The following is a 27,604-nucleotide window of genomic DNA, read 5'->3' on the forward strand; positions in this document are numbered from 1 at the left end:
TGGTACCTCTAATTTTACTCTCCAATAAACAGGTATGGAGCTTATGGACTGACTCAGTTAATAAAAATATGGTAACAGGACATGTAATTCTTCATGTAGTTTTTAATTATTAAGGAATATAAAATGTTGAAAATACTGTGTGAGTTAATTTTATAGATACTAGTATCTTTCATATAAAAAGTTATACATTATCCCCAATTAGCAACAACTTATTTAGTGAACTGGAGACCTGACAAGAGGCTCTATCCCCAATACCTACCCACTGACCCACCAGCTCAAGATCCATGGAGCTGACTATATAAGCAACTGCAACTTCTGAATTTCAAAATAATTAAGAACATCAAAATCACATTGGAATGAAATTTATGAAAAGGTTACTGTGATAAAGTCTAGGCACAGTAAATATAAATATGTTTTAGAATGATTAAAAACAAGCCACCGAGACACCCCTGCATGGATAACTTTAGAAGTCTTAGGCTGCACATAACATAGGAAAGGAGAATCTACAGCAAAGAAAAACAGGATTTATGCCAGTGTACGGAAAGATGAGTAGGTGAGCAAAAGAACAGTTCTGGCTAAGGTTCTCAGCTGAGCACTACTTAACCATATGCTTGCTTCAAGTTTACAGTTTTCTATCTTTAGCACTAGATCTCTGCTTTCACTTTGCTGGTGAGTTCAGGCACAAGACAATTACATTCAGTATCTGTCTCAGTAAAACAGTAACATTTAGCAGCTTAAAGATGGCATAGAGATTTTTACAGATATTCATGCACTACTACTCAAACGTGGCTCTGTGGGTGGGACCAGGAGATGTCCTTCTGCTAAGCCTAGGAGTGCCCTAGAAAAGAGGAAACAACAATTAATCAAAGGGAAATTTTTCCAGCCAGCTGAATGAAAACACACCACTCACAAGCACTCTGTTCAATCCCTTGCCTTTAATTGCATAGATTAATCTTCCTTTTTTCTTTTTTTCATTTTAGGAAGAACCATGCCAGCTATCATACAGCCTACTAACTGAGAGTGCATGTTGTTTAGATAGTGAAACATTTAGCAGCAGTTTATCAGGAGAGTGAGTTGGCGCTCGGAGAGCAGGTGGATAGTTGCCAGAACACCTAGGACAGCTGTAACTCCAGAAACAGCCCTGTTTTGGTGACCAGCTCAATAATTAGCATTACAAGGATGTAACAACACCTCTGCACACTAGCCAGAGTCAGTCAACCCTGCTAGTGAGCTATCTGTACCCCTAGATAAAAGGGAGGAGGAGGAGGTATCCTTCAGCCAGGGTTCAGTCTTCTGCAGTCAACATGTATTTAAAAATGTACGTTCCACTTAACAGCATAAAAATTATCCTGTGAATAAACTTGAAATTTCATGTGCTGTACTGCTGTACAGCTGCTGGGGGGTTATTTTTTTATGTTTTACTATTACGTTCAGGAGCAGCAAGTTAAAACATAAACTGTAGGAGGTTGTGTACTAACCGGTGACTGGGTTTTGGAAAAGTTTACATGGGCGTAAAGGAGAACCGCTATGTCCTTATGTCCAGCTTCCAGGGCTATTGAAAGTGCTGTGCTGCCATCCTGAGAGAATAAAGCAGAAGTAAGAGAATTAGTGCTTGTGTGCATTAACATATCTCTTAAAAGACCCATCAGCCCACAGAGAAGAGAAGTTACAAAGCGGAGGCCCTACTTACTGCTCAGACAGTTGGGTTAATTTAAAGTCTTGTTTAATTTCTTTTATTAGAATTAAGTGACAATAAGCCTTGCACTGCTGTTTTATGAGGCAGTCCAATTGTCAGAGGCCTCATAATTTCTCTCAATGAGGAGTCTCGATTATTGCTGAGAAAGAATGAGCACACCATTATCACAGTAATGTTACATGTAGTGCTGTGTAAGACCAGTGATTTCAGAAGACTGGGCTGTCTGAGAGAACCTACAATGTCAGTGAAGAGTGGAAGAGAAGATAAGGGAGTGATAAATGCTAATCAAATATGATAATTGCTGTGTTACAATGATAATTGTTGTGTTATAGCTCCCATTAACACTAAGAGCAGTTGCATTCATAATTCCAAAAGCTCCTTGATGGGAGTCTAACTACAAACAAATGGATTTTCCCGGTCAAATACTGTTACCTCAGTTTCTCAGCAGATATTACTGCTTTCAGAAACCACAGTTGTTGAGGCTGCTAGAAGCAAAGAGTGTTTTTGCTGAAAGGGTGATTTATTGACCTGCTGTTTTCCCTTTAGACCATGCTTGGTCCAGGAAGAAGTAGATGTCAGACAACCTGTGATGTGAACCTCTGTCTTGCTGGTCCACTGCCTGGCTTTTGGGTCTCATCCACAGAAGTTTCCACAATAATGCCAGTATTTGAAATGTCCTCTCACAGGGACTGCCTCTTATGTTGGCTCTCTGAATGGAGCACGTTTTCCAGCCACTGCTGTAGCACTGCTATTAGAGAGGTCGGCATCAGTTTAAGGAAACTGTAAACCCTTCTTCCAGCATGGGATATGATGGACAGCATCCAAGTGGAATGTCCTCTTATGACACTACAGGGAGTGATTACACATAAATCTAATTGCCTTGAGCAGGCAGGGAGCTAGAAGAGCTGTTCACTACAGTGCAATATAATGCACTGCAAATGCACAACAAACACTCCACAGTCAACACAAGGAACAGTCAAGTTCTTAAAGAGATGCTGAATCATCACCAGAGTGGCACACAGCAGTAGGATGAAGCTCAGCTTACTACTAATTATCCTGACTGGAAAAGCATCATTGTCAGATTCAGAATATCCAGGGGAATGCTAAAAATCTCATAATCACACAGCACAGACAAACTCACTATAAAATGAATAAGCAGCAGCAAAGCTGTGCTTGGGAAACAGTACCAAACTGACTACAGGAATAGTTAAGCGTCACGTCCCCATAAAGACTTTAATAGTTGACTTGGTGATTAATAGTGCTAACAGCATCCAGGCTGCAGCAACCTAGATTGCCCCCGAAAGTGTTTGTTACACCTAGGTCTTCTTATGCGTTGCCTTCAGGCCAGCTGTTACACACTGCTGGCATCATCAGGCAACTGAGCTAGGTCCTGCAGCAGGTGAGCGAACAGAAATGACGTCTCCGCCTCTCTGCAACAGCTTCAACAAATAACCACCCACTGCCCTCCAAAATTCCAAACCCAGGCTCCATTTCAGCGCTCAGTGGGTAAAGCAATAGGAAGAATGGAAATGTACCCAAGAAGTGATGTTGTTAATGAGAACATAGTACTGGCAAGAAACCACTCTCAAGCTTGCGAAGTCTACAGATCAAATTGTCAGTGACAGCATAGGCTGCAATGATCCCTGCAAACCGAAATATGCACTGAAGTCACAGCCTGTCTCTGTTTATTATCAGGACAATGTAGCTTCATGCTTGAGACCAAACCTGTACTCTCCAAAGTCATGGTGTAGACACTGTGTGAACACCCTGTGAAGAGAATTGTAGGGCTGATGTTTGCCACAGGTACAGAAAAGCAACACAGCAAGGCCGTTAGTTACCAGATAAGGTCCTAACTGAAAACTGGAAGGCTCCTGGGAAAGGAGTCTTTCCCAGGAAAGGGAAAGGAATGTGAGAAGGGAAGATGTTTTACCATAAGCTAGCAAATGTCTTTTCTGTTCTGGCCACTGCACACTTACAGCTAACCATAAAAATTGCTACTGGGTAGGTCTTTTAGAAAGGTAAAGATACTAGCCAAATAACCACAGCACTTGCTACCACTAAGCAGAGGATTCACGCATTTGGTACTTCGGCACTGTGAGTCAGAGATTCACGTAAGTAGATTTCAGCAGTTCTCCACTGCATCAAAAAAAACGGAATTAGAAAAATGTAACAGAGTGAAGAAGCTATCTGATGAAGCACTATCTGGCAAGGCAACTCACATTGTCCTCCAGGGTGCCATTACACCCAGGCTGAGCCAGCAGAAGTTTGACAATCTCTACATGTCCGTGTTCACTAGCACACATCAGAGCTGTAGAGCCCTCATCATCCTGGATATTGACATCTGCACCACAGGCCAGTAAAGCTTTAACCATGTCTATCCGCCCATGACTCACAGCTAGCATCAGTGCGGTCTGACCAGCCTGCATGGAAAGAAGAGAAAAACCCAAATAACTACACAGACAACCAGCGATAAAGCATGCACACTTATTTTTTTGCACTGTTTCTTTTTGGCACATTTCTTCCGAGGGAAAAAAGATTGTTATTTTATACAGCACTCTCAAGGCTCTGCTTGCCATTATTTAAATACCTTTTATGCATAATACGTCCCACATTCACATAGCTGTTTATTAAATTAACAGAAGATAGCAGATCTATTTTCAGACATCTAAACCTCCTTGGAAGGAGCTAAATGTTGCAGAATTTGTAAGTGCCTCCCAAAATTCAGTAATGGTTCTTTCATATAATATTCAATCTTCATTTTTAGAAGAGATCCAGACCCAAGGCTCAACTGTTCTTCCACAGCTCCATTTTCTGTACAGCAATCAAAAACATACACACAAACATCAAAGACGGCAGAGGGTGAAAGTGAACAAGTGCAAAAGCTGAAACGATGGAGCAGCAATGGGCACATGGAAGGAAAGATAAAAAGACACAGGAATGTGAACGGTGTCTCGTGAACCGTTTGACTGACCTGGCTGGCTTTAGCATTCACGTCCCCACAGCTGAACAGTTCCTCCACTATACTCATGTCCTTCTCTGCTTCCACAGCTGCAAGCGCAGCAAGCATGATGGGGGTATAGCCGGCCTTGTTCTGGTGATTTACGTTACAGACATCTGCATAGGGATGAGATAATTTCTTTGGAAAGCAGGAACCCAAAAAACAGCAATTGTGCTAATGAACTGAATAAACTGTTAGTAGAGCAGCCTATAAAGAGAAAAGGGAGCAATTGCTCTCATAATGGAAGCAATTCAAGGGAAAGTGGAGAAGAAAAAAATAAACAGGGATGCTCTTGAGCCTGAGAAAGAAAAGGATTCTCTTCTACTATGTGTACAACACAAGGGAGAGCACAAAGCCATTTTATATGTCATCATTTAGGGCTTTATTTGTGCGGTTTTTTTCTTTTGTAAAAGCAAGTGGTCTGAAATTTGACATGACCACTGGGGTCATGGGTCTGAACCCCAGGAATACCACCACAAGTCTTTAAGCTCCTCTCCTGAGGGGACCCACACTGCAAAACAAAAACGGCCCAGCAGCATGGTCAGTGGAAAAGCTGTTTCTCCTCAACACAAACATTTTCCTGTAATTGCTGTTATTTTAAAGATCTGCAAGTGTATTTTGACATGTTTTGGAGCTGCAGAAAAAAACTTGCAATTAAAGACTGTTTCCAGCTCTACAGAGTATTCGACTGTGAACAAAAGTACTCTGGGAACAAACACAGTCAAGTCCTCTGACTAGTGCCAGCAACTGACAAGAGTTCTCCTTTTCATTCAAGTCTAACGTCCAGTCTGTCTCTGTTTCTAAAATTTTGCAGAAATCCAGCAAGGCTTATTAGTTTACCAGGCAGCAGAGCTTTCAGCCTGCTCCTCATATTGGAAAGCAAGGACTCAGACTTACATAAACAGTATCTCAAGACTTGAGGTTAAATTGCATGACAGAACAAGCAAAAATGTTTCAGGAAATTCTTCATATTTATTGCCAAAGGCTTTTTTTCCTTTTTTTTTTTTTTAAGGGAAAAGAACATTGCAGAAACAATACAAGATGTAAGAAAATGTACATTTTTTCATGTTCCATAGACACCACCTGTGCTACCTTATAACCAGTAGCCCAACCTTACTTTCAGAAGTCACTTGTGGGAAGCCACTGAAGTCACAGAACATGACGCTCTGCTACATACATTACTTCATGAGTAATGAGTAACTATTGGAAGTGATGCTCTCCTACCCTGACTAGACTACTTAAGCAGCAGTGTGTTTTCTGAGGTCACATTCCAGCTCCTTTTCTATATGGCTAATAAGTGGAGCTGTTTTCCTGTTTGTCCTCTTGGTAAAACTGCATGGTGATATAGAGGAGTCTCTTGTCTCATCTGCTCTTCCCACCAAACACAGAGACAGAGAGTTCTTGGACCAAGAATTTGCCTGTGATAGAACCACACTGCAAAGTTGACTGTAGTGACCATTTAGACACGGTCCAGAGAAGACAGTTGAAACCTGAAGGAATTTGCCTGTTTGCAAATATCTTCCAAGTGTGCAGTGTGCTCCTGCACACCTGGCAGTAGTCACGGTTGTTGGATTTTACAGTCAAAACCCACTGTGTTCATAGGAATACAGCAGTTGCTGTAAACTACAGGAGTCCTGACTTCCAGCAAGGGATGATGTGCTCATGCTACCCTGAGATACCCAGGGAAGTGGAGAGGCAGTTTCCTCCCACTGCCATGTCACAGAGACAGCCTGCTGCATTTCACTGTGGTCCTGACATTCCCTGCATTCCCCCGCCGTGACTCACTCTTCCCAACAGACTGCCTTCAAACAGGACCAGAGATTTCAAGGCACTTACTTTGCTGCGGAGGAAGTCTGTGCATGTGTGACAGATGTGCTGGGTTACCAAAGCTAAGATGTGTTACCATTAATACCCTTGTTTATCTGATGTTACCCTTCTGGATTTATAATCATTGCTAGGCTTACACTCCAGCCGTGCCGTTGGCCTAGTTAAACTTCACAACCAACTGTGAGAGGTTTTATAACTAATTTAGAGAGAGAAACTTCAGTCAGGGAGCAAAACTAGGCTTAAACAGATCACATCCTGCCTGGGACCAGCTCCAACGTGTGATACCTTCTGCTGGCTGCCTTCTGGCTTAGCCCACGTGGGGAGCAGATGCTCCGCAGTCTCCTCTCTGCCACTACCCTCCCTGCATGTGTGTTGCAAGGGGATCGAGAGAAGGAAGCAACAACAAAAGCAACTAAATGAGGCATCACCATGTGGCTCATGGATCAGGAAAACGCTCCTATACGGCAGAATGCCATATTGCTCCAGTTTCTCAGGAAAGCAGCACAGACGTGTCAAGGTGGAGACCAGAAAAGGCTTCTGTACTGTTCTAGTAAGATAAAGCTAGGCTAGTCTGAGTGTTTAACATGGATGTTTATACCTCAATTCATCCTCCTCCACCAGCGTCCTACCTTCGGCTGAGCAGCAGGTGCGCTGACTCCAGAGAAAACTCTGGAGTCTTTTTTTTTTTCCCCAGACTACAGTCCAAGAGTCAAGGATCTACCTATCTGTCCCAAACACTGGCCAACTCTGCATATAACTTACTTGAGTGATTTTGTAACTTCTTCAAGAGCCATCACCTCCAAAACTATCACTAGAAACAGGATTCTTGACTACCCAAGTGAGCCACCATGTAACTGTTAACATTTAAAACAGCTGCTGGAGCAAGCCCAAAATTGACCTCTTGCTCATCAAGAATTTCACCTGTGAGCATTGCAAAAACCAAAAATAATTTTAAAAAATATGCAAACAAGTCAACTTACTTGCATCCAGAAGTAGCTTTACAATTTCGAAGTTAGAATGCGAAACGCTGTAATGCAGAGCTGTATTTCCGTTTCCATCCGCCATATTGATGATATGTCTGAGGACAGCAGGAGAAATCTCTTCAAAAGCAGTTATGTAGTCTCCAACCATTTCAGGGACAGCTGACTTCTGACTTGAGACTCGAAACCACTCATGCTGGATGGTATTTAAACAAAACCTCTGCCAAAACCAAGACAGAAAAATTTACACATGGGCAATCTATTTAAAGGATTTTCCGTCCCACAAGTCAGCAATGCAGGAGGTCAATTCTTTTTTAGTCAAATGTGGGAAGAAAGTATTCAGTTCACAAACAAGATGTACAGACTGAAGTGTCCCCTCTGACTAAACCCCTCTTTAAAACACCAATTGTTTACCTCCTCTCATTTCACCTAATTTTCAAGAATGGTTCACCTCTGAGGGTACAGAATTTTAGGATGAGATTACTCCCAGAATTAATGGTTATCAAATACTGGTGAAGAGAAAAAAGATTTGCAGTAATCATTTCCATGAAGTACTTAACTAAGTTTATAAATCACTGATGAACCCAAGACTATGAGCAGTGGGAATGCACATTTCTTGGGGACTTAAAACAACAATGTGCTGAGTCAATTAGGCCCAATCCTGAGGCATGAATTACCAAATGCACAAAGCACAGGACAGCAGTTCTGCAGCAGAAGAGCTGGGCATTACAGCAGATCACAAGGTGAACCTGAGTCAAAAACATCACACTATAATGAAAAAGGCAAATACTGTTTTGGGGTGAATAAACAGATTTATAGCTTGCACAGCATGTGATGCAGTCCCCCCTCTCCACCTAGCACTGTGAAGGGAACAGCTGGACTACCTTGTCTGGCCCAATCACTGAATGACACAGCAGATTCGGTCAAAATGGTTTCTAAGGTGAGCAGCAAGAATGATTAGAAGTCAAGGAAATCTGACCTATGGACAGACAGGAAGGACTGGAGATGCGTTGCTGAAAGAATAGCTGGGGAAAGCAACCTCGTAACATTTTTGAAGTGCAAAAGCCTGCTGCAGTGAGAAAAGAAAGAACCTGTTCTTCACCTGCAGGACAGCTGGCTATAGTAGTAAGGGATTTTAGCTGCAATGAGAAGATGCAGGCTAGACATTCAGGATAAACTTTCCCATTGGTATGGACTGAGGGTAGAGGGGTAGGAGCAACGCAGGTACAGCAGATCTAGCTGTGAGCCAAGGAGGCTCCTGCAGTCATCAATAGCTCTGACTTTCTGAAACAATTTCTCTAACCTGGAAGGACCACCATGTCCTTCTTCTCTTCTCACAAACCCCCATCTGCAAGATGACCAATAAGTTCAAGGACAATTTTGCACAGAAGACACTCAGCATGCTTCTCTAGCCTCTAGGGAAAATAGAGAGGACCTCTACTAGTAGCTCTACAGAGGGTCCATGTCTCATAAAGGGAGAATATTCTACACACCTCAGTACTACATATCCATCTGTACTACATATACATATATACAGAATATTCTACATTGGTACTACTATAATAAAAACTTACAAGGTCCAACCATTTGAGTTAAGAGACCACATGTATTGTGAACATACAGAATTGAAACACAAAAGTGGTCATAAAGTGACACAATGTTTTTTTTATTTTAGGCACTACTGAGTGTAAAATACCACGAAGAAATGTTTTGACAGTCGCAGTATAACATGCATTATTAAGTAAATGGTACACTGTTTTTATCCAAGTAATCCATCACATCCCAAAAGGAGCAGTCCACAGCTCTTTCTCATGTAAACAGCAGCTACAAGAGCTGCGTATGTTGGAAGAGGTTGGGACAACTTTTACAGATCTCTAGCTGTACTGAAGTTTACCCTTTTTGGACAAGACTTCTTTATCAGCAGACAGAAAGAGAACAAGAGCTGATTAGTCTGCAGTTTCCAGCTACAAAGCACCACTTGTGCTGTCAAACATTTTAAGCACAAGAAAGAAACATGTCAATTCAAATTACACTTCCAAGGCAGAGACCATCACCTGGTTATGCCATTTTTGACACTTTCAACTCCGACTGGGCCTGAAGCATTTGTTGTTTGAATGCCTAAACTACTCCCGAAGGACTGACACAGGATTAAAAACTACTTGCCATAACTGTATTAAACTTTAACTTTTGAAAACATTCCCTGGACCACAAATGTCAGAACTGGACAAAGACAGTATGTCTGTGTCTTACAGACAATGCTATTGTCTTTAAGAAGCTGCAGATGCTCTACAGTAGAGGAGACTGGCACTAGATTGTTGCCTTTTACATCACTGCACAACTGTAACAAATGCAAAATTCATTTTCATATCACTAAGCAGTGTTCCTTTACTTTCAGATTGCCCTCAGAAAGAGGCATAGGCAATTCCTATATGAAGCAAATACAACTTATTTCTTGAGACCAAGAATTAACAGTGAATCACTCTTACTCCCTGCTGGTTGATAAAAGCTACCAGTGCAGTAAGCGAGACAGAAACAGCATCCCTGTGCTTAGAAGGATGCAGAAAACCTGCAAATTCAGAAGAGACTCTCAGCTTTTCTCACGGGAAGAAACAAGCTCCTCACCCTGTGCAGCCTCTTAATGCAAGACTCAAGAGCTGCCCACAGCGGTGCTACAGCAACACTTCAAAAATAACACAGGAATGCATGGATGTGTTGAAACTGCGCTTTCATGTTACTATTTTTACGTGTGTGCCTTGGGATGACAACACCCCGGCACACAATGCACAAGTACATTCTCTGGACAAAAGTCTCCTGATAGAAAAAGCACTTTGTGACTCTTCCAGGAAAGATTAAATTCTATTCTGCCTAACCACTGTGGTGCTGGACCTGCAAAACTGGAAGTTTTCCCTCCCTGAAGTTTTTCTGTTGCAGCTCAGAGAAAATTTTGCCCTGCATTGCTTACCACATCTTTGTTGGTCAACGCCTTGGGGTCATCAATGTTGTTTCTCAGCAGGTGACAGGCAGAAAGCATCTTTTCACTTAGTTCATATCTGAGGGAGACAGCAGAATACATGGCGCATTTTAATTTTTCTCTTGACATTTCAGCGTAGAAATATTTACCTTTCTGAAAGTTGTGTGGGAATGAATGTTTCCCAGCAAGCCACCATCTGCTGCAATGACCCTCTGGCAGCTCTTCTCCGCAGGGACTCCCTCCACGGTGAGTGGAGATGTACACGGGAGGAGCAGTGGGAACAGAGAACAGGCCATGCATCACTTATGTGCTTTAGACTTGGCAACCCTCCTAGTGGAAATTCTCACCTAGCGCTGTACGACTGCAGAGGATTTATTATATACTCTGTGCTTTGATTACTTGGTTAACAAAAGGAAATGCTGATAGTTGTGGCAAAAACGGAACTAAACAGTGAGAAAGGGCACAGGTGGTGCCTCCTTGGCAGCTTCCATTCACCAGAACCAGGCTTTTTCATCCCATCCACTCTCCAGTCCCCCTTCATGTCTTCACTTCTGGCCCCTTTCCATCACAAATTTAAAAACTCAGGGAACAGCTGAAAATAAGAAGGCCCACTACCACGCCATGTGGCACACCAGGCTGTGGCCAACCATCTCTGCCCACAACCTACCACAGAGAATAAGGGCAATTTCCCAGGAAAATTCTCCCCAAAAGCGGAGAGGCAAACACATTCAGTACGTGAGGTGGACGTTTTAGCCCTCCAGGGTTACAAGCCAGCTGCTCGTGCTTCCAGAGCAATGAAATGCTCCACTATCGCATGGACTGCGTTTGGTCCCATGTGGCCATGCACCCTGCCTCTTCTCCTTGAAGCCCACTGCCAGGGCAACCAGACTGCAAAGAACATGCTCCTCAATCACACGTGGCTATCTAAGCCGTCACGCTGCTCCTCTTCACAATCGCCCCTTGCTAGGGTAAATATACATTGGAGAGCTCCTTTGGGAAATTGCACATCTTTTTATACTACCTGTAAAATAACAGGCCATCCTATAGTACGGTATAAATAAAACTCAGGGCACTTCAAAACTCACAGCTCCAAGGCCTACAAATAGCTCTTAAATATTAATTTCTGCATCTCTTATTTAGCAGTTGATAATTACAAATCAGTTTGATGCTAAGCTGTATTTCCAGTGAGGCATGACATACTAATTTTGTCTTAGCTCTTTTACTGTTATTATTCCACTTACATAATTTTCCAAGCTAGCACGCTTGTAACCATCTGGCAAACTCAGTATCTATAAAATATCTCTTCACTGTCTATATTTATACTTCCTTTTGTCAATTCACTAATCAAGAATCAGTATACAACTCACCACACTACTGCTTTCCGTGTGCAAAAAAAAAAAAGCCTTGTCTGTCAAATGCTAGCTTACACAACTCATTACCAGCAATCTGAAAACTAACTTAGACATGAAATGCTGAACAAATGCACGAAGGCAGTCTTAGAGTACACTATAGTATATGATCTCATATGAAGTATATGATCTCATATGAAGTATATGATCTCAGGGTTGGATGACCTCCTCACTACTGTACGCCATTGTCCTACCGAGCAGTACCAGCCACAGCTGAGATGCTGCAGAAGGTGCAAATGCGAGATGAGTTCCCAGCAGGCTGCTGACCTGGTGTGCATGACTCAAGACTCATTTGCTTGCTTACTTTTTTACAGATCAGGTTGTTAACAAGGCATTGCCTGCTCCAAAACAAGTGCTGTTGTGACCTGGGAGAGCCTCTGCCATGGGCAGAGCCACCTGGGTCTCACTATCAGTGGACTATTTAAAGCTGCTAGGGTCAGCCACTGGAAAGGACACCCTCTGACACCTTCTCCATGCTCACACAGAGTCGTTTTGCCATGAAACTGCCTCTTGTTACCTGCCTGAGGAGGAGGGAGGTGGGCAGCACCGAGCAGCTGGCGCCTTCTCCACCAGCACAAGCAGAGCCCACAGCTCACCCCGTGCAAGGAGGCGGCAGTGACCCCCTCACAGGCGCTCGGGAGAGGGTGAGCAGCTTACCTCTCTCTGATTTCCACCTCCTCGGCCTCACAATCTGGGGGGGGGCTGTCCTTCTCTGCCCCCACGGTGAGGACCTCGGAAGCACGGGGTGCGGGCTGCCCCTCCTCTGTGTGCCGGCCGTGGGGGTACTCGTGGCCTTCGCACTCCTCCTCCGAATCCGAGGAGGAGCTCTCCTCGGAGCTGGAGTCGTCACTGGACGTCGTCTCGTACCTGGGGGTAGAACGGGCAGGGGTGCTTGCTCAGTGCCATTCAGCAGCGACTGGTACCCGCCTGTGCTGCTGCAAGTTGAAACGTGTCTTGCAAAGGCTTAGTCCTCCTGCCTTCTACTCAGAGACCTTTTCTACTCACTGAACTCAGTGCCACTGCCAGCTGATGCTGTGATTATTATATGGATAGTACTGCATGAAAGAACAACCTTTTTTTAAACAGAAGTCTTAACACTCAGTCAGATCTTGCCTCAGCCCCAAAATGAAATGAATTTGTTCAGAGTAAATTGCGTTGTTGCCTTACTAGCCAGCTATAAGCAGGGAAACTAACAAACCTATCTAAAGACAACAGCCACAATTTTAACATTGTTTCCTGTGACAAACCAAAACATTTTGATGTTTTAGCTGAAATACAAATAATCTGGACAATTAAAATGTTGATTCTAATGAATTGTCTTATCTCACCAACCTCAGCAACTGATGAAATAATGTATTAAGCCTGTTCTTCTGATGTACAGCAGTGATTGATGAGTGATAACATTCCCCCACTATAAGTAATAATACTTTCAGCCAATATGTATTAAATGAATTGTTATATTTAGGCTATATATTGCACAAGGCATTTGTACTAAAGAAAAACTAATCTGAGGAAAGGGCTAGAAAAGCTATATAAGAACAACTTGCTGAAACCATTTTAAAGCTCTTTGCAACATTCTGCAAGGGTAAGTAATATTTTAAAAGGAAGACAATTTCCTATACTGTTTTCTGTATTTGTGTAGCAAAGTTTCTGTAATTATCTAGTGCAAAACCAGAGAATTTAATTCTTAGGCAATGCCATCTCTTGCTGAATTGTTCAATAGCACAACGCTGCGCTTGTCAGCGGCCAAAGACATTATTAAAGTTTTCCATACTACAATATTGCCTGAGGAACATCCCCATTGCTCTTTTGAGTTTGTTTCATTTTCCCGTGTTAAATTTGGCAGCAATCTAATCTACAGGTACCTGAGACTGATGCCATGTATTAGTACGACTTGCAAGCACAAAAGGTTGACAGAGGATTAAGATGAGCTCAGCTGTTTCGTTCTTCCCTCCAACCCTTAAAACTCAGCAGATGTACCTCAGCCTGAAGGGCAGACCAAAGATATGCCGCTCTGGGGTTCCTCCTTTCCTTCCCACTGTGAAAGTGCTACAATGACAGATTTTTGGAGACAGGTCTCTTACCCGCCATTAATGCCAACAAACTGCAGGTTCTTCTTGGTGTTGCTCAAATCCTTCTTCCCATCCCTTTTCTTCATGATAGATTTGAGTGTGTTTTCATTATTAGTACATACTGTTGAAAAGGGAGATAAAGCATACCTATCGGTACAAATCTGTAGCCATCTTTGACCACAGTAGCTTTAGACAGTTTTTCAAAACAAACAGCTTTCTGTTAATTTACCAACTGAAGCTGGGCTTTCTAATCTTTTTATACATACAGTCATGGTGCAAGATGGACATTGGAAATATAGAAGAACACTTCCAAAAACAACTCTCAAAACAGAAAGCTAGTTTAGCCTAACATCCCTGTCTTCCAACATGCTGCTAATCTTTACAATGCTTTAGAAAATTTTAAGAAAAGACACACATTTTGGTTTTTTTTGCTATTTGTCAAAGACTTCTAATGTTGAAATGTGTTACTCTGCTCTGTTAAGAAAATCTAAATTCTTGGTGTCAGATGACAGCAGCTCATTGCCAGAACTAAGGCATTAGTACAGACAGCACATTTAACAATAACCTATTCAACACGGTGGGGAGGTTCAATCAGGACTGGTCTTTTAGATTTGAGTATTCACTGAAACAACTTTTAAACCAGTATCTAAGCATAAGACAGGTAAATACAAATTCATACAAATTTAAATTCAAAACCAGTATTTTATTAACTCTTTCTCTCTCAGCACATTTTTCTTATGAAGACACTAAATGGCATTTCACTGATGCACTACAATCTGTCATTTAAAAACTAACCACTCTCTGCAGACACAGGGTCTCACACTGTGACTCTCCCCATAGCCGCATCTTTCCCTGCTTTCACAATTTTGAGAACCCTGAAAACCCCCTTTAACTGTATTTCATATTCAAACTCCATCAGCGTGATGAAAGGTCAATGTGAGCCAGTTATTACCATAGAGGCCAGAAGCAAGCTGGTCATCTGTCAGGTTAATTGGAGCGAGAGTTTTGTCCTGAGAAGAAAAGGACTTCCTTCCCCGAACAGCTTCCACCAGGGGAGTCTTCCTCTCCTCCTGAGTAGGCACAATGTCTTGCTCCAATTTCAGCGTTCGCAAATCTGAAGTTACGTGGGCGTTTGCAAGCTGGCCGTGAGGGATGTACTCCAAAGTAGCACCTGACAGAGAAGACAGTAGGCATCATGGAGGAGTCAGACCAAAACATTTCCGTCAACTCTGTGATCAACAGGGGAAAAAAAACAGACTGGAAAAAAAAAGGCAACACTTTTGCTTTACAATACTCTCTTCTGAGGATCCAATAGGAAAAGGGTGTGATCGCTTTCAGAAAATAAAAAAAAAAAAAAAAAAGCCGTGAGTTTTTCTTTCCATGAAAGCATACAATACAAGGAAAAACGATAAAGATATTGGCTTTAAAATGGATGAAAGGAATGGTCCTTCCTTTTCCTTCTCTTTCGGTATGCGCAGTGACCCCAGCTCCTGCCATCCTGGCTCAGGGCAGGATCGCTGAGCTGCTCCTCGCTGGCATGCCTGAAGACCCTGTTAACAGGCTCTGCAGGTTCCTTCTGCAAAGGCAGTGCTCTTTTTATCTTACTTTTTTTTTTTTTTACAAAATGGCGTTTTCCATGAAAGTGAAAACTTTCCAGGAAACTTTCCTTTTCACCAGCATTCCACTAATTCTGAAAGTTATGTACTTTACCCAGTTACTGAGACAACTGCAATAAACTCCCACCCACTGCATTTCTTTCCGTTTTTGGGTTTTGGTTTTTTTGGGGTTTTTTGGGGGGTTTTTTTGTGGTTTTTTTTTTTTTTTACAGGATTGTACTGAGCTAGTAGTTGTATTTAAATCAAATGCCAAATGTTTGGGTTATACATTTTTATACTTTTTTTTTTCTCTGATTTGCTGGCATCCACTCATTTTTTCCCTTTGTATGTTTAAAAGGCAGCGCTAATTACGCACAGACTCTTACAGATTCCCCTGGAGTTCCTCCAGCTGTACTATTACAACTGCTCCACAAAGCTGCACAAATGCTTTTGTTTGTGGAACACACTGGTTTTTTACACACACGTTCTTCCTTAACACACATGTTACACACACGTTCTTGCTAGCATTTCAAGGGAAAAAAGATAATGTTTAACTTACTTTAAACATTGTAATTTCTTTCTTTCAAAGCTTGCTTCAATCAGTTGTGCCTCCATCATTTTTTTTTCCCTTTGTATTTATCAAGAATTAAGCCACAGCCTCCTCATTCAAGTAGATGAGTGGCACTCCCAGAATTCTAACATATTGTAGTACGATATACAAATATTCACTTCCAGAAATACAGCTGACATCTTTACTGCTTTTGCTAGACTGCCTATCCCCCTTCTTGCTTCACCTTAGTACTTTTTTTTTCCTATAACAGGACAAAATGATTTTTCCAAACATTCTCACTTCCCAGCAGCTTCCTCCTCTTTGCTCCCATTCCCACCCAAGTCTCTGAGTTCCCAACCAAGCCTCACCCCACATGCATTTCCAAGGCGCCTTGTACAGCAACGAGACCTGTTGCCCATTTCCACCATTGCTTACAGCTTCTCCAAGCTACAGGGGGAAGCTGTCTGCTGGGAAAGGCACACAACAGGGTATTGACAGACATATCACTACAGGTATAGCCAAAAAGCTTCTGCCCTCTCAGGGAAGCGGAGGGTGAAGGCAGAAGCCACTCCAGTGTCCCCCATGCAGGAGCAACCTCTCTAGAGACGCGCCTGCACACTCGGGACAAAATGGGCCCCCATGGAAATCAAGAGGGAAGTCCTGCCCTCGCTCCCCCACCTCTCCTCGCTTCACAGCAGCGACCAGCTTCGGTTGGGTCTCTTCCCGACAGCGAGCGCCATCCCTCATTCGCCAGCCGAGGAGAAGAGGGCTGCCAAGTTGATGGAGCGCTGAGCCAAAACCAATGATTTTTAAACTCCCTTAGCTGAAAAACAAGGAAACTGCCTCTCCCTCTGCTTGCTTGGAGCGGTGACAACTACAATTAAAGAGTACCAAATGGAGTAACTGCTTCCAACTGCAGCTGGTGGTGGCTGCTTCAGCTGTTTTCCCCAGGTCACCCCTTCTGCTCCAGCCTCACCACCGAGGACACGGGGAGGGAGTGGAGGAAATCTGCTCTGAAGCAGCAGAGATACGCAAAGCCTCTAAAGTTGCCTGAGTCTGCTGTCAGCTGAAGTCGCTCCATCCTTTGCCAGGTGTCACAGCCCTCTGCCAAAGGCAGCTGTGACAACCGCAGCGTGTCCTGGGGGCATGGGTGGGCTCACGCGTGACGGAGCTGAGGGCAGCCATCAGGGCTCTGGCAGGGCACAGCCGGGGTCCTGCCTGACGCGAATCGACGGCACCTTGGTGCGCCCTGTCATCCCCCCTCAGCAATGCTTAACCCCCAAAGCTAGAGTCTGAACTTCCTCAGGTGTCTCTTCTGCCCTGGGACACAGCTGGGGAGGGAGTTGCGGGGTAGGACAGAGAGAAAGGAGGACAGCAGCAGACTTTTCTCCCCTGTCTCACAGCCTCTCTTCCAGCTAAACCTGCCACCGATGCAACAAGATCTCAGTAGGTTCCCTCTTCCGTCATCCCTCAGCGGCTGAGAAGCACCACACTGAGTTCAGGATCTGGGGCATGCTGTCCGTGCCTTCAAACAGAGAAGAAAAGGTGTCCTGCTCAGCCACCAGCACCTGACAAAAGAGGATGATATCAAGGCTTGATGACAAGCACACAACAAATGGGTGTGTATTAGACAAAATGGCCAGTACACTCATTCTCCCAACACAGCTGTTAGATGTCTACACTTACTGCGTCTACAGTACCCAAGGTTCAAGGAAAGACAGCTGTGGGCCCAACACACCATTAGTGCTGCAAGCCGTTAATTAGCATTTAACATCAGCTCTCATGCCTCCCTCTTGAGAAGACAGACAACATGAAGTTGCTTGGAGAACACCAATGTAGTCTAAATCAATTGGAAAAAATGGATGAAGGAAGCAGCTGTGATACCCAACACTATGGTCAATGATTTAACACATTAATCAACTGTTCCCCAAACCAAAAAGCTGAATGAGCCAAGTTCCCTCTTCTTCCAACAAGGCTGCCGGGTTGCCATTAGGGCTGGAGCTGCCACAAGCTTCTCAAGTGTGGAAACAAAACCCTGGCTGAAGATCACCACCAGTCTACACAGACCTTAAAATAAGACTCTCCATCTCACCTCACACAGATCTCAAGTACGCTTGCACAGAACCCTTGTCAGCCGCGCCAGACTCCGGCGCACAACACTGACAGTAAATCAGTCAACACGTGTGCTGAACACACGTAGCCAGCCACTGCCTCCAGACAGAGCCACTGAGGTAGACTCGTCTCGCTGATTTTTGTTAGTTTACTGTCGTGGGCAGATAATGCAAACTTGTCATAAGTTTCTAAGTATTGATATAGTGTAACTAACCACAGCATGGAGCTGCCAGGAATTTCTAAATGTGTTTTGCAATACAGTCCAGGATCTTGTAAAAGTTTGTTAGTAATTTAGAAGCAGAAGTATAAGACAAAACAAAAAACTTACAGACTTTCACTGTTCATGCACCCTTATGCAGAAAGCTACCCTCATCAATTTCAGAGGGAAACAAGTGACTGAAGCATCTTCAGTGATTTAGCCCCAGTGGTTTGAGGGAACGAGAGCACCTGTTTCTAATTTTTTAGATGGAATATTCTCTCCTAATCACTTGTGCTTCTTTTGAAAATCTCATCAATTTAAACCAGCGTGACAGCAAAACTACTACACATCAGCAGCAGATTACCCATGCCATTTCTGGCACTTACGAAATCCATCTATTGTTATGAAGATGCTATTTCCCTTCCCAACTGCAGAACTTCCTTCCCATTTATGACAGCACGAGTAGTCATGTCGTAAGCTGGTTCAGGGAATTCACTGGGTGACTTTTAAACAGTATTTTTTTCCTCTCAATTTGTGCTGAACTGTGGTAACAGAACTCTGGCCTTTACCTGCTTTTGAAAAATTCCATTTAGTCTGATGAAAGCAAACCTAAATATTACTATAAAAACAATTTAGCTTGACAACACTTTTATACCACTGGAAATCAAGAGAAGTGCAAATGAGGCCAGGGGAATTAAATACCATCAGGATGAGAACCTAGCTCTCTGGCTAGAACATCACAGGCTTCTAAAAAAAGGGCACGACCTTGCTGCTTATGTGGTAGCTGCACAGAGATTTTATTTTTAACCTGTTGATCAGTGCAAGCATTTACTTGCACAATATCTTTATAACAACCAACGATACAACTTACACACTCCCTATTACAGACACTGCATAAATGTTGTCTGGAGCATATACAGCAAGGAAATACTTAGCTTTCACACTGCATGATTTCTTCATGGTAGCAATAAGCTCCTTATGAAATTACTGTAACTGAGGGACACAGGGTCTTCTCCAGTGGTCTTAAATCTTACTAAGTTGCTTTATCCTTAAGAAGTTACGTTTTCATATAAATAATTTTTAATCCACTTTCCATTTGGTCTACACATCAGAACTATTGAAGAAAAAAATAACATTCTACTAAGGTAAATAAAAAGGCACTGATGAGCAAACATGTTAGGTTTAAACATTTACAATGACTGATATTAACCCATCCACCTGATCAATGTGTTACCTTCAGAAGACTAAGTGTAGTTTCATTTTAAAAGGTACTTTTGAGCCATTCCAGGTTAAAAGTCAGTGAATTTAAAATTTCAGAACAAAAAATTGCCACACATGAACTTTCTATATGATAAACTGAGGGAAGCCAGATTCACTTGGGGCCTAGGCGTAGGTAAATATTGCAACTACTATTTGGCTCCAGGGAAAATGCTCCTTCTAGCAGGATGGCTCCTCTAATAGGATTGCAAGAACAATCTCAATCTCATTTTCACTCGCGCTTTAAACATTTTCTTTGTGTCGAGAAGCTGCTTTCCATCCCCAAACTAGCTTGTGAAGCCAGTTTGTTGAGACGAAGTCAAAACCAATTCCTTTAATTGAACAAGATTGAACACAAAAAATTACATGTCTCTGAAGCAGCTAATCATCTTATTTATGAAATGCTCTCTTTTCCACGACAACTGCGTGTGAAGCTCAGTGAAAGCCATCCTTAATTTCCCTGATGACTGGTGGATCAAAGCATCTCATGATGCCCGGCACAGTGGGAAGGTCATCTCAGAGCTTTTCTTTATTTATGAGGAGTTTATCTTCTCAGCTGATTCTTTATTGTTGCTGAAATATGACAACACTTCCTTGGGAAAATGGCAATCTCCTGCCATATTCACAGATGTGCCTGTTACCATGGGAGTTGAACTCTGAACAAAGCGCAGTGCCTGAACATCGTGCCCCTCTGCCACAGCGTGGGGAGGGGACTGGGGTTTTACTGAAGTCACTCTTAACAGACAGGCTAGCTGGCTGCAGCTTGCCACTCTCTAAGCAGCAATAGATCTGAAAGAAAAAATTATTTATACCATGGCAAATTATGTTCTTTATTAACTGAAGCAGAAATGAGGAGATAAAGCAGCTTTCAGATTCAAACACTCCATGTAGTGCTGCCACAGAATGAAAACAGCAAATATACTAATGATAATAATGATAATAGTAATAAGTTTCCGACACCTCATCTCCTAATCTCGGGGTCACTACCATTTTCAAATGACATAAGCATTTGAGCTTTCTATGTTATCACAACCAGCAGGCCAACAGATACCACCTGCCATATGAAAAACGCAGAGGAAGCACTGTATTCTTTGAGATGCCAGCCAGACACACATGAATAAAGTACTCATCTGGAACGCAGATGGGACCATCTGCATGACCGTTCTGCATCATGCACTACCTTCCAGGGAGTATGAAAAATGCTTCATGTATGCCAGTCACTCTCTCCCTGGCAGAGAGACAGATGGATCCTGTTTGTTACACAAACAAGCACATCTGTACAGAAACTTAACCTGGTGATTAAGGCATGCATCTGTGGCAGAGTTGAAGCTGAGGGCTTCATTCACTAGCCTAGACGTAGACAACCAGTGCGATTTCTAGCAGCCTACAGCTTTGCAGGGTCCACCGACGTGCCTGCGTCTCAAAGAGCACCGATTGCTGAGCGTCAGGCAAGCCTCAAGTCTTCAACCGTACTAGCGTCGTCCATGCTGCCAGGACGGGGGCTACCAACTCATCAAGCTACACAGTCTTTGAGAGAAAAGGCTACAAACTTTGTCAAACAGAAGAGCTGTGAAGAGAAGACAGCCTTCTCCAATGCCCTGCTGGTTTTGCATTACAAATGACAACACAGAGAGAGACAACCATGGCCACAATACCTCATTAGTCCTACACACCAGCTTTGGACAACCAGGTGCTTTTCAGACCACTATCGTTCCTTCGGTCTTTCCATCATCCCTCAGCCTGCCTCCCCAGCTCTGGGTGGAAGTTAAGAGTTGAAAACCTTGAAAGATCTTTCCACCAGACAGCACATCATCTTTTCCTAACCCTCAAGACCTTCCGACACCACTTGCTCCCCACTTCCTTTCACCCCCTCAAGTCTTAATTCAAGAAGCTGCCTCCTTCCTCACAATGGTTAGTGTAATGCTTCCATTGGGGTGCTCAGTCAGGACTGCTCCAAAAAGCGACCGTAAAACTGATACTCCAAAGATCACTGAGGCAAAATAACCATGCATTTTCAGGTCAAATATGCTCAGGTAATTTTTCAGGGCAATGGTAGAGCAGTTGTTTTTAAATACTGCCCTTGCAAACTCCTTGCCTTGTGAAAGACATTTCTGAAAAGTCCATGTAATTAAAAACCCGTTAAAAAGTGACATTAGGCCTCTGGCTGGTATTTTGCAAAACACATCACATGCGCACTTGAATGTAACTTTCTGAAACTTCTCAATAAATGGAGAATGTGAATGTGCTTGCCTCTCTTGGTCCTTCTATATGCTGTCCTGTCTTAGAATAAGGATCAGTTAGCATCTAGGTTTGTCATCCACATCCGTACGATCCAGCTGGACACAGACAAGGTGCCAATGCTGACTGACATGACTTTGCGGAGTGGAAATTGGTTTGTCTGGCCAGTGGGTCTGATTTCCCTGATGTCGCTAGGGCTTCTGAAAGACAGTGCATATGTAAAGAGTAGTTGCTTAGTTACAGAAATGATGGTGTTTATTTTGCAACCAGCAATATACTAATCGCTAATAGAGCTGGTTCAGAGAGATCATCTCAGAGGTGTGCTTGGCTTGTGTCTAAGGATGCCAGCTGCTGAGCCAGCCCGCGTCCTGCTCAGCAGGCTCCCGCTATCCTGCCTGCCTCTCCATCGCCTGCCACAAGCTGTGCCAGGGGCTGTGAGATGGCAAATGCCCCTGCAGCACACCCCCACGTCTCCCCAGCACTAGCAGGGAGAAAAATCTATAAAGCTGAGAATTTGACTGATGTGCTACCCTCAGGTATCACAAGCAGTACGGATCACTAACCCCTTAACATGTCAGACTAGTACACAAATCATGTGCCTCAAAGTCAGCTCAGGTATTTTTGCCCTAGAAGGACCTGGCATCCTAAGGATGCTCTTTGAACAAAATATTAAAGATGACACTGCTGCTGCTAATCTGAAACCAGACACTTCTGCCTCTATTTTCAGCCTGTTTTTCTAAGGAACCAAGGCTTGCGAGGTCATGCTTCTTTCAATAACTTAAACCCAATTGCTCATTTTAACCAAACTAGTCTAGAAACTCAGCGCTCTGAAGGATTTTTGTATTTATACAAGCTTTAGAGAAATCAGGCTGAGATGCCAGGCCTGGAGGAAGGGGTGCTGGTTGAGTCCACAGACAAGACACCTGAAAATCTACATCAAAGAGATCTAAATGTAAGGACAGACTTATGAAGAGGTCACAAGCTACCATGAGATACTGATGCATGGGGAAAAAAAAAGCTTTATCAGTTCTAGTGCTTACAGAATTATTTAAGTTAGTGCTTCATTCAGCAAAAATCCTTCTACAGAAAAAAGCAACACTTGATCTGTAAAACCACAGGAACAGGCAGCAGGATCAGCAGACAAATGTAGTAAAGACAGTATTTTTTAAATTAATAGAAAGAGAAGGGGAAACATTTCAGGCTTATGACCTCCTTCCGACTCCAATTCTCCATGGGTCCGAACTGCTATAGTCCAGAGCTTGATTTATGCATGCAGTCCTGGCATGTAATTCGCACCAGGGACTAAAAATAAAGAGTTTTTACACTCAGCATCTGCAGCTAAAGATAATGACATTACAAGTTAAAATAAAATTATTCCAGAATAATTTTATCAAGAATGTGAAATCTGAATCCAAGTAAGAACATCTTTAGTAAAATATGATCCATTGCTCCACTTGTGTCTAAATACTTTCAAGTCTCTAGACTACACATTTGATAGCGTGCAGTAAAAGCAGGGAAAGGAATTGAGGATTTACAGCTAGTAAAAATTCTGGTTCACTGTTTTTAAGGATACTTCTGGTGTCTGCTAGGTACTTTTATTATTATAGTATCATTACTTGTAAGAAGGCCAAAATATAAAGTGCATACCAGAAAGATAATAATATTGCATATATAGTATCATATTGCATGTATGCAGACAGGATATCATACATTTTCTTTACTGCTACATAAATGTTGCTAATTGCTCTGCTATGGGAAGCCAAACATTTTACTTCGGTTCATTTAATAGATGGCTCCATTCAGCGCATGAACACTGAAAAGAATCAGATGTACCAAGCTGCCTTTTAACAAAAACAGGTAAATTTTAAGACAGTAAATAAGCTGCAAGAGCTTTATATAGCAGTGCATTAGCCAATAATATTATACTGACATTAAACGGTATTTACTCAGGATTTTTTTTCCAATTCAGCACCCACAATACAGATGAATTTGCACAAGTTTCTCCCATTTCCTTAACCTCTTGTTCCAGTCACTGTATGGCAAGACCAAGAAGATGGTATCTAACAGTCACTGCTAGGCATTACATACTGGTTTCCAGTAAGCCAACATTTACAAATTTAGTAGTAATGTGGTTGGATTCACCAATAAAGTATTAGAAAAAATGGCAAAGTTTTAAACCAGACTACCAGACGTCCAAAGATAATAATTAAAAAAATTGTAAGCAACTTTACGCCAGCGAACGAAGAAATCCCTGAAATTAATTGTATAGATTTTAAAGTTAATCAATAAAATGCAAGGAGTATTTAAATCTCAATTCTTGCCTTTCCTGAGTGTCACCAAAACCTCCAGCAGTAATTACAATTTATGCCTTTCAAACATGAGGCTGTAATTAGGGATTAGGACAAACAGTTACTGGAACAGAGAAGACGCAAGATGTGGTTTCTATGAAGCACTCTGGAGTTGCCTATTACAAAGCAATCAGCCCTGCTGTAATGGGGAAAGCACCCCACGGCTCTCTGGCTGAGAGGTACAAGGAACGAAGGCAATGGAAGAAACATGACAAAATCCATGGAGAAGTCTGGAAACAAGCTGGTTTGATACAGACATTGAACGTGACTTTGAACTCTCGTCAAATCTGACGCCGTAGTTTTTAAAAACTGCATGCTGAGTTTAAAGGAAGGATAAAATTCCAAACCCACAGGCATTAACCTTGAATACTCTTGAAGTTATAAAATGGAGTCAACACCTTGCATAGCAGTCAAATCCTGCATGATTTTAGACAACCTCTTTTGCATGGTCAGAGCAATCATCATTGTCAGGCCCTTCAGTGTCTGCTGGACTGGGAGAGATAAAATCACCTCCGTTTTTTCAGTTTCCAGTGGTGGGCTGGAGAGAATACCCAACAGGCATATCCAGCAACAACGTTATGTTCTGCGTTTCATTGGGGAGGACTACACTCCCGCCTGCAGACTAAGTGAGAGCCTAGCAGGTGACTGAGCTGCAGCTCTGGCAAGGAGTGGACGAAACATTTGCCCGGACGCGGGGCTTACCTGACGTGGCGGTTCTCTCCATGCATTGCTTCTGAAGGTCCATGCTCCGCAGCTCCTCTGTGCTGGCATATTTCATGACGGAGTTGATGGAGGTGAGGGTGCTGATGAGCTGTGAATTGAGAGATCCGATCTGGGAGTGGGGCTCCCCAAAGGCTTCTGCCAATTCACTGTAATTTTCAGCAAGCAGCATCTGCTGTTCCTGCAGCAGCTTCTGCACACGCTCGATGTAGTGATCCAAGCCCGTCCTCAGCTCAGGTGGAGGCAGAGGGCTTTGCAGCTGGCCACTTGCCGGCTCGCACACAGACGCTCCACCAACACCAATGCTCCTGGTGCCAGCCGGCACAACTGGCAATGGAGGGGGTCCGCAGGCAATGCTCCTCATTTTAAGACCAACCAGGTAGTTCTCATGAACATTTATCTGCCCAACGCCACAGTCTTTGGTTTTTATTGCAGAGGGCTTTTCAAAGCCAGGGTGGCTGGAGAGCAAGGTGCCCACTCCAACTGAACGCATTTTAGCAGACGCGTGTATGTCCTTCACCCGGCCATCTCCTACTGCCACACTCCGTGTCTCCAGGCTCTCCGTGTTGGTCTGTTTATCACAGCTGCTCAGAGCAGTGTTCGTCCCGCAGTCCACCAGGAAAGCCATCTCTGTGCCGATGCACTGGCTCACCATCTCCAAAGCAGTGCTGGTTTGCTGGCTGGCCGTAGAAGGCACGGCCATCACCGTCGCCTCCGCCCTGGGCACAGCCTCTGTGGCTGTTTCACGGGACACACGCTCCTTGGGCGTGCACACCACCACGTCTACCGAGCAATCCCCGCAGCCCACAGACCTCACCGCTCCGACCGCCCGTGCCATCTGACGGGGGCTCAGCACACCTTCTGGCTCCTCTGTGTTGATGCCCGTCTCACAGACACTTGTCTCTGCACCCACCGCCTTATCACGCAGCTCAATAGAACTCCCCGTGCCCTGGTCTCGCACCTCTGCCCTCTCCCTCACCAGCCACCGGCTCATCAGCAGCTCAGGGCCCGCAGCCGCGCTCCGCATGGCAGGTTTGCAGGAGGTGCCAACGCTGCTCGTCTGCAGGTGGTTTCCCACTGACGAATCAGCGACATCCACGTGGTCTCCCACCATTTGGTCTCTCGTCTGTATGACAGTCTCCACCATCCTGCTGACGACACAGGGCTGAGCCATCGTGGCTTTATCTACTTTTTTTCTAGACCCAGCCGCCTGCAGCTCCTGTTTTAATTTGGTCATTTCCCTGTCATGAGTTGTTTCCTTTAACTGAACCTCAAGTCTGTAAATCTTCTCCTTAAGGGCTTCGATGGTCTGTTGCTGAAGCTCTATCTCTTTCTCGACCTCCGTAGACAAGCCAAGCATGGCCTCTGTCACCCCAACCCCAGACTCCCTCATTTCTTTCTCTGTCCCCACAGCTACTTCTTTGTGTTGCCTCGCAGATCTGTTGTATATAACCACATCGTTCATGTTCTCATCAGCACCTACAGCAACAGATCGGGCTTCTTTTGTTAGGCCTTCTCTGTTCACTCGAAGGTTTGCTGGACTTTCGTAGTTGCTATCCTGGATTTTCTTCTCCAGGGCTTGCATCTCAGCAGTCAGCTGCCTGAACTCCTCTATTCTCTGAGAGCTCTGCTCCACGCTCTCCACCTCTTCCTCACAATCTATGTACAGTTCTCCACCTCTTCTCACCTGAGACATGTGTTCCCACTGCTCTGCATTTCCTGCACTGTAGGATCGCTTTCTGAAACCGTATGTGTCATTTTGAGTAGCTTTCCTCTGGTTTTTCAGTTCAGCCATCATGTGCCTCTTCTCTTCCTGTAACACTGAAATTTTGACCTGCAGCACAGGAATGGTCTTGACTTGCTCCTCAAGCTCCTTGAGGCGCTTGAGGGCAACTGCCATTTGCTCCCTGATGTGCTGCAGATGCACTGGGCTGACGTTGGTGACCGGCGTGGATATTCCTGAGCTCATGGGGCTGTGACGAATGGAACTGCCCAAGGAGGAGCTGAAGCAGGCGCCGTAGTCACTGTTCCCCTGATACCCATTCTGCAGTTGCTGAGACATGTGACCGTACCCGCTGGATCCCACAAAAGAGGGGAGTGAGCTCGTGGAGCCCATGCCTCCAAAGCTGGAAAGCCGGGGCCTGCGGACATCTCCAGGTGTGACCTGCATCATCCTCTCCTGCTCGAGTCGCCTTCGCGTTTCCATGAGGGTTTTTGTTACATGGAGGTTGTGCCGAGGAGGCTGGGGGGAGGGAGGAGGAAGCTGCTTACTCTCAGGGACTGCCAAGTAGGAAGGAGATGCTTCGAAGGAAACTGAGGGTCTCGCAGCGACGGACGAGGATACTTGACTCCTTGCTGCCAAACAAGACTGCTTGTTGTCATCACTGTTCGACGAAGAGAGAGACTCCGTGGAGGTCCAGCCACTGCAATGGCCACCAGAGCTCTTGGTAGCCACTGAGGCTGGTATGGCTTTCCTCTTCTTTCGGATGTTTAGTTTCTTAATGGTATTTCCCTTTTGTATATCATCCACGTACTTCAGAAAATCCAAGTCTAGCTGGTAGCCGTAAGGTGTTTCCACAAAATAGGGGTCTTTCCGTTCTTTTTCATCTTCTCCATTTACAATAACTTCTTC

General features: G+C 43.9%; 1 protein-coding gene across 1 annotated transcript; it reads right to left on the bottom strand.

Moving 5' to 3' along the window:
• On the bottom strand, positions 1–27,604 carry KANK1 (KN motif and ankyrin repeat domains 1). Its single transcript, XM_009706768.1, has 10 exons — positions 24,955–27,604; positions 14,906–15,124; positions 13,966–14,074; positions 12,539–12,748; positions 10,464–10,551; positions 7,502–7,721; positions 4,668–4,810; positions 3,916–4,116; positions 1,479–1,577; positions 1–838 (listed from the first exon to the last, which is right to left on the bottom strand). Exons 1-10 carry the CDS (start codon positions 27,176–27,178, stop codon positions 776–778), a joined length of 3,576 nt encoding a protein of 1,191 aa, XP_009705070.1. The 5' UTR covers positions 27,179–27,604; the 3' UTR covers positions 1–775.

Source organism: Cariama cristata, unplaced genomic scaffold, assembly GCF_000690535.1.
Source record: "Cariama cristata isolate BGI_N322 unplaced genomic scaffold, ASM69053v1 scaffold34388, whole genome shotgun sequence".
Lineage (NCBI taxonomy): Eukaryota > Metazoa > Chordata > Aves > Cariamiformes > Cariamidae > Cariama > Cariama cristata.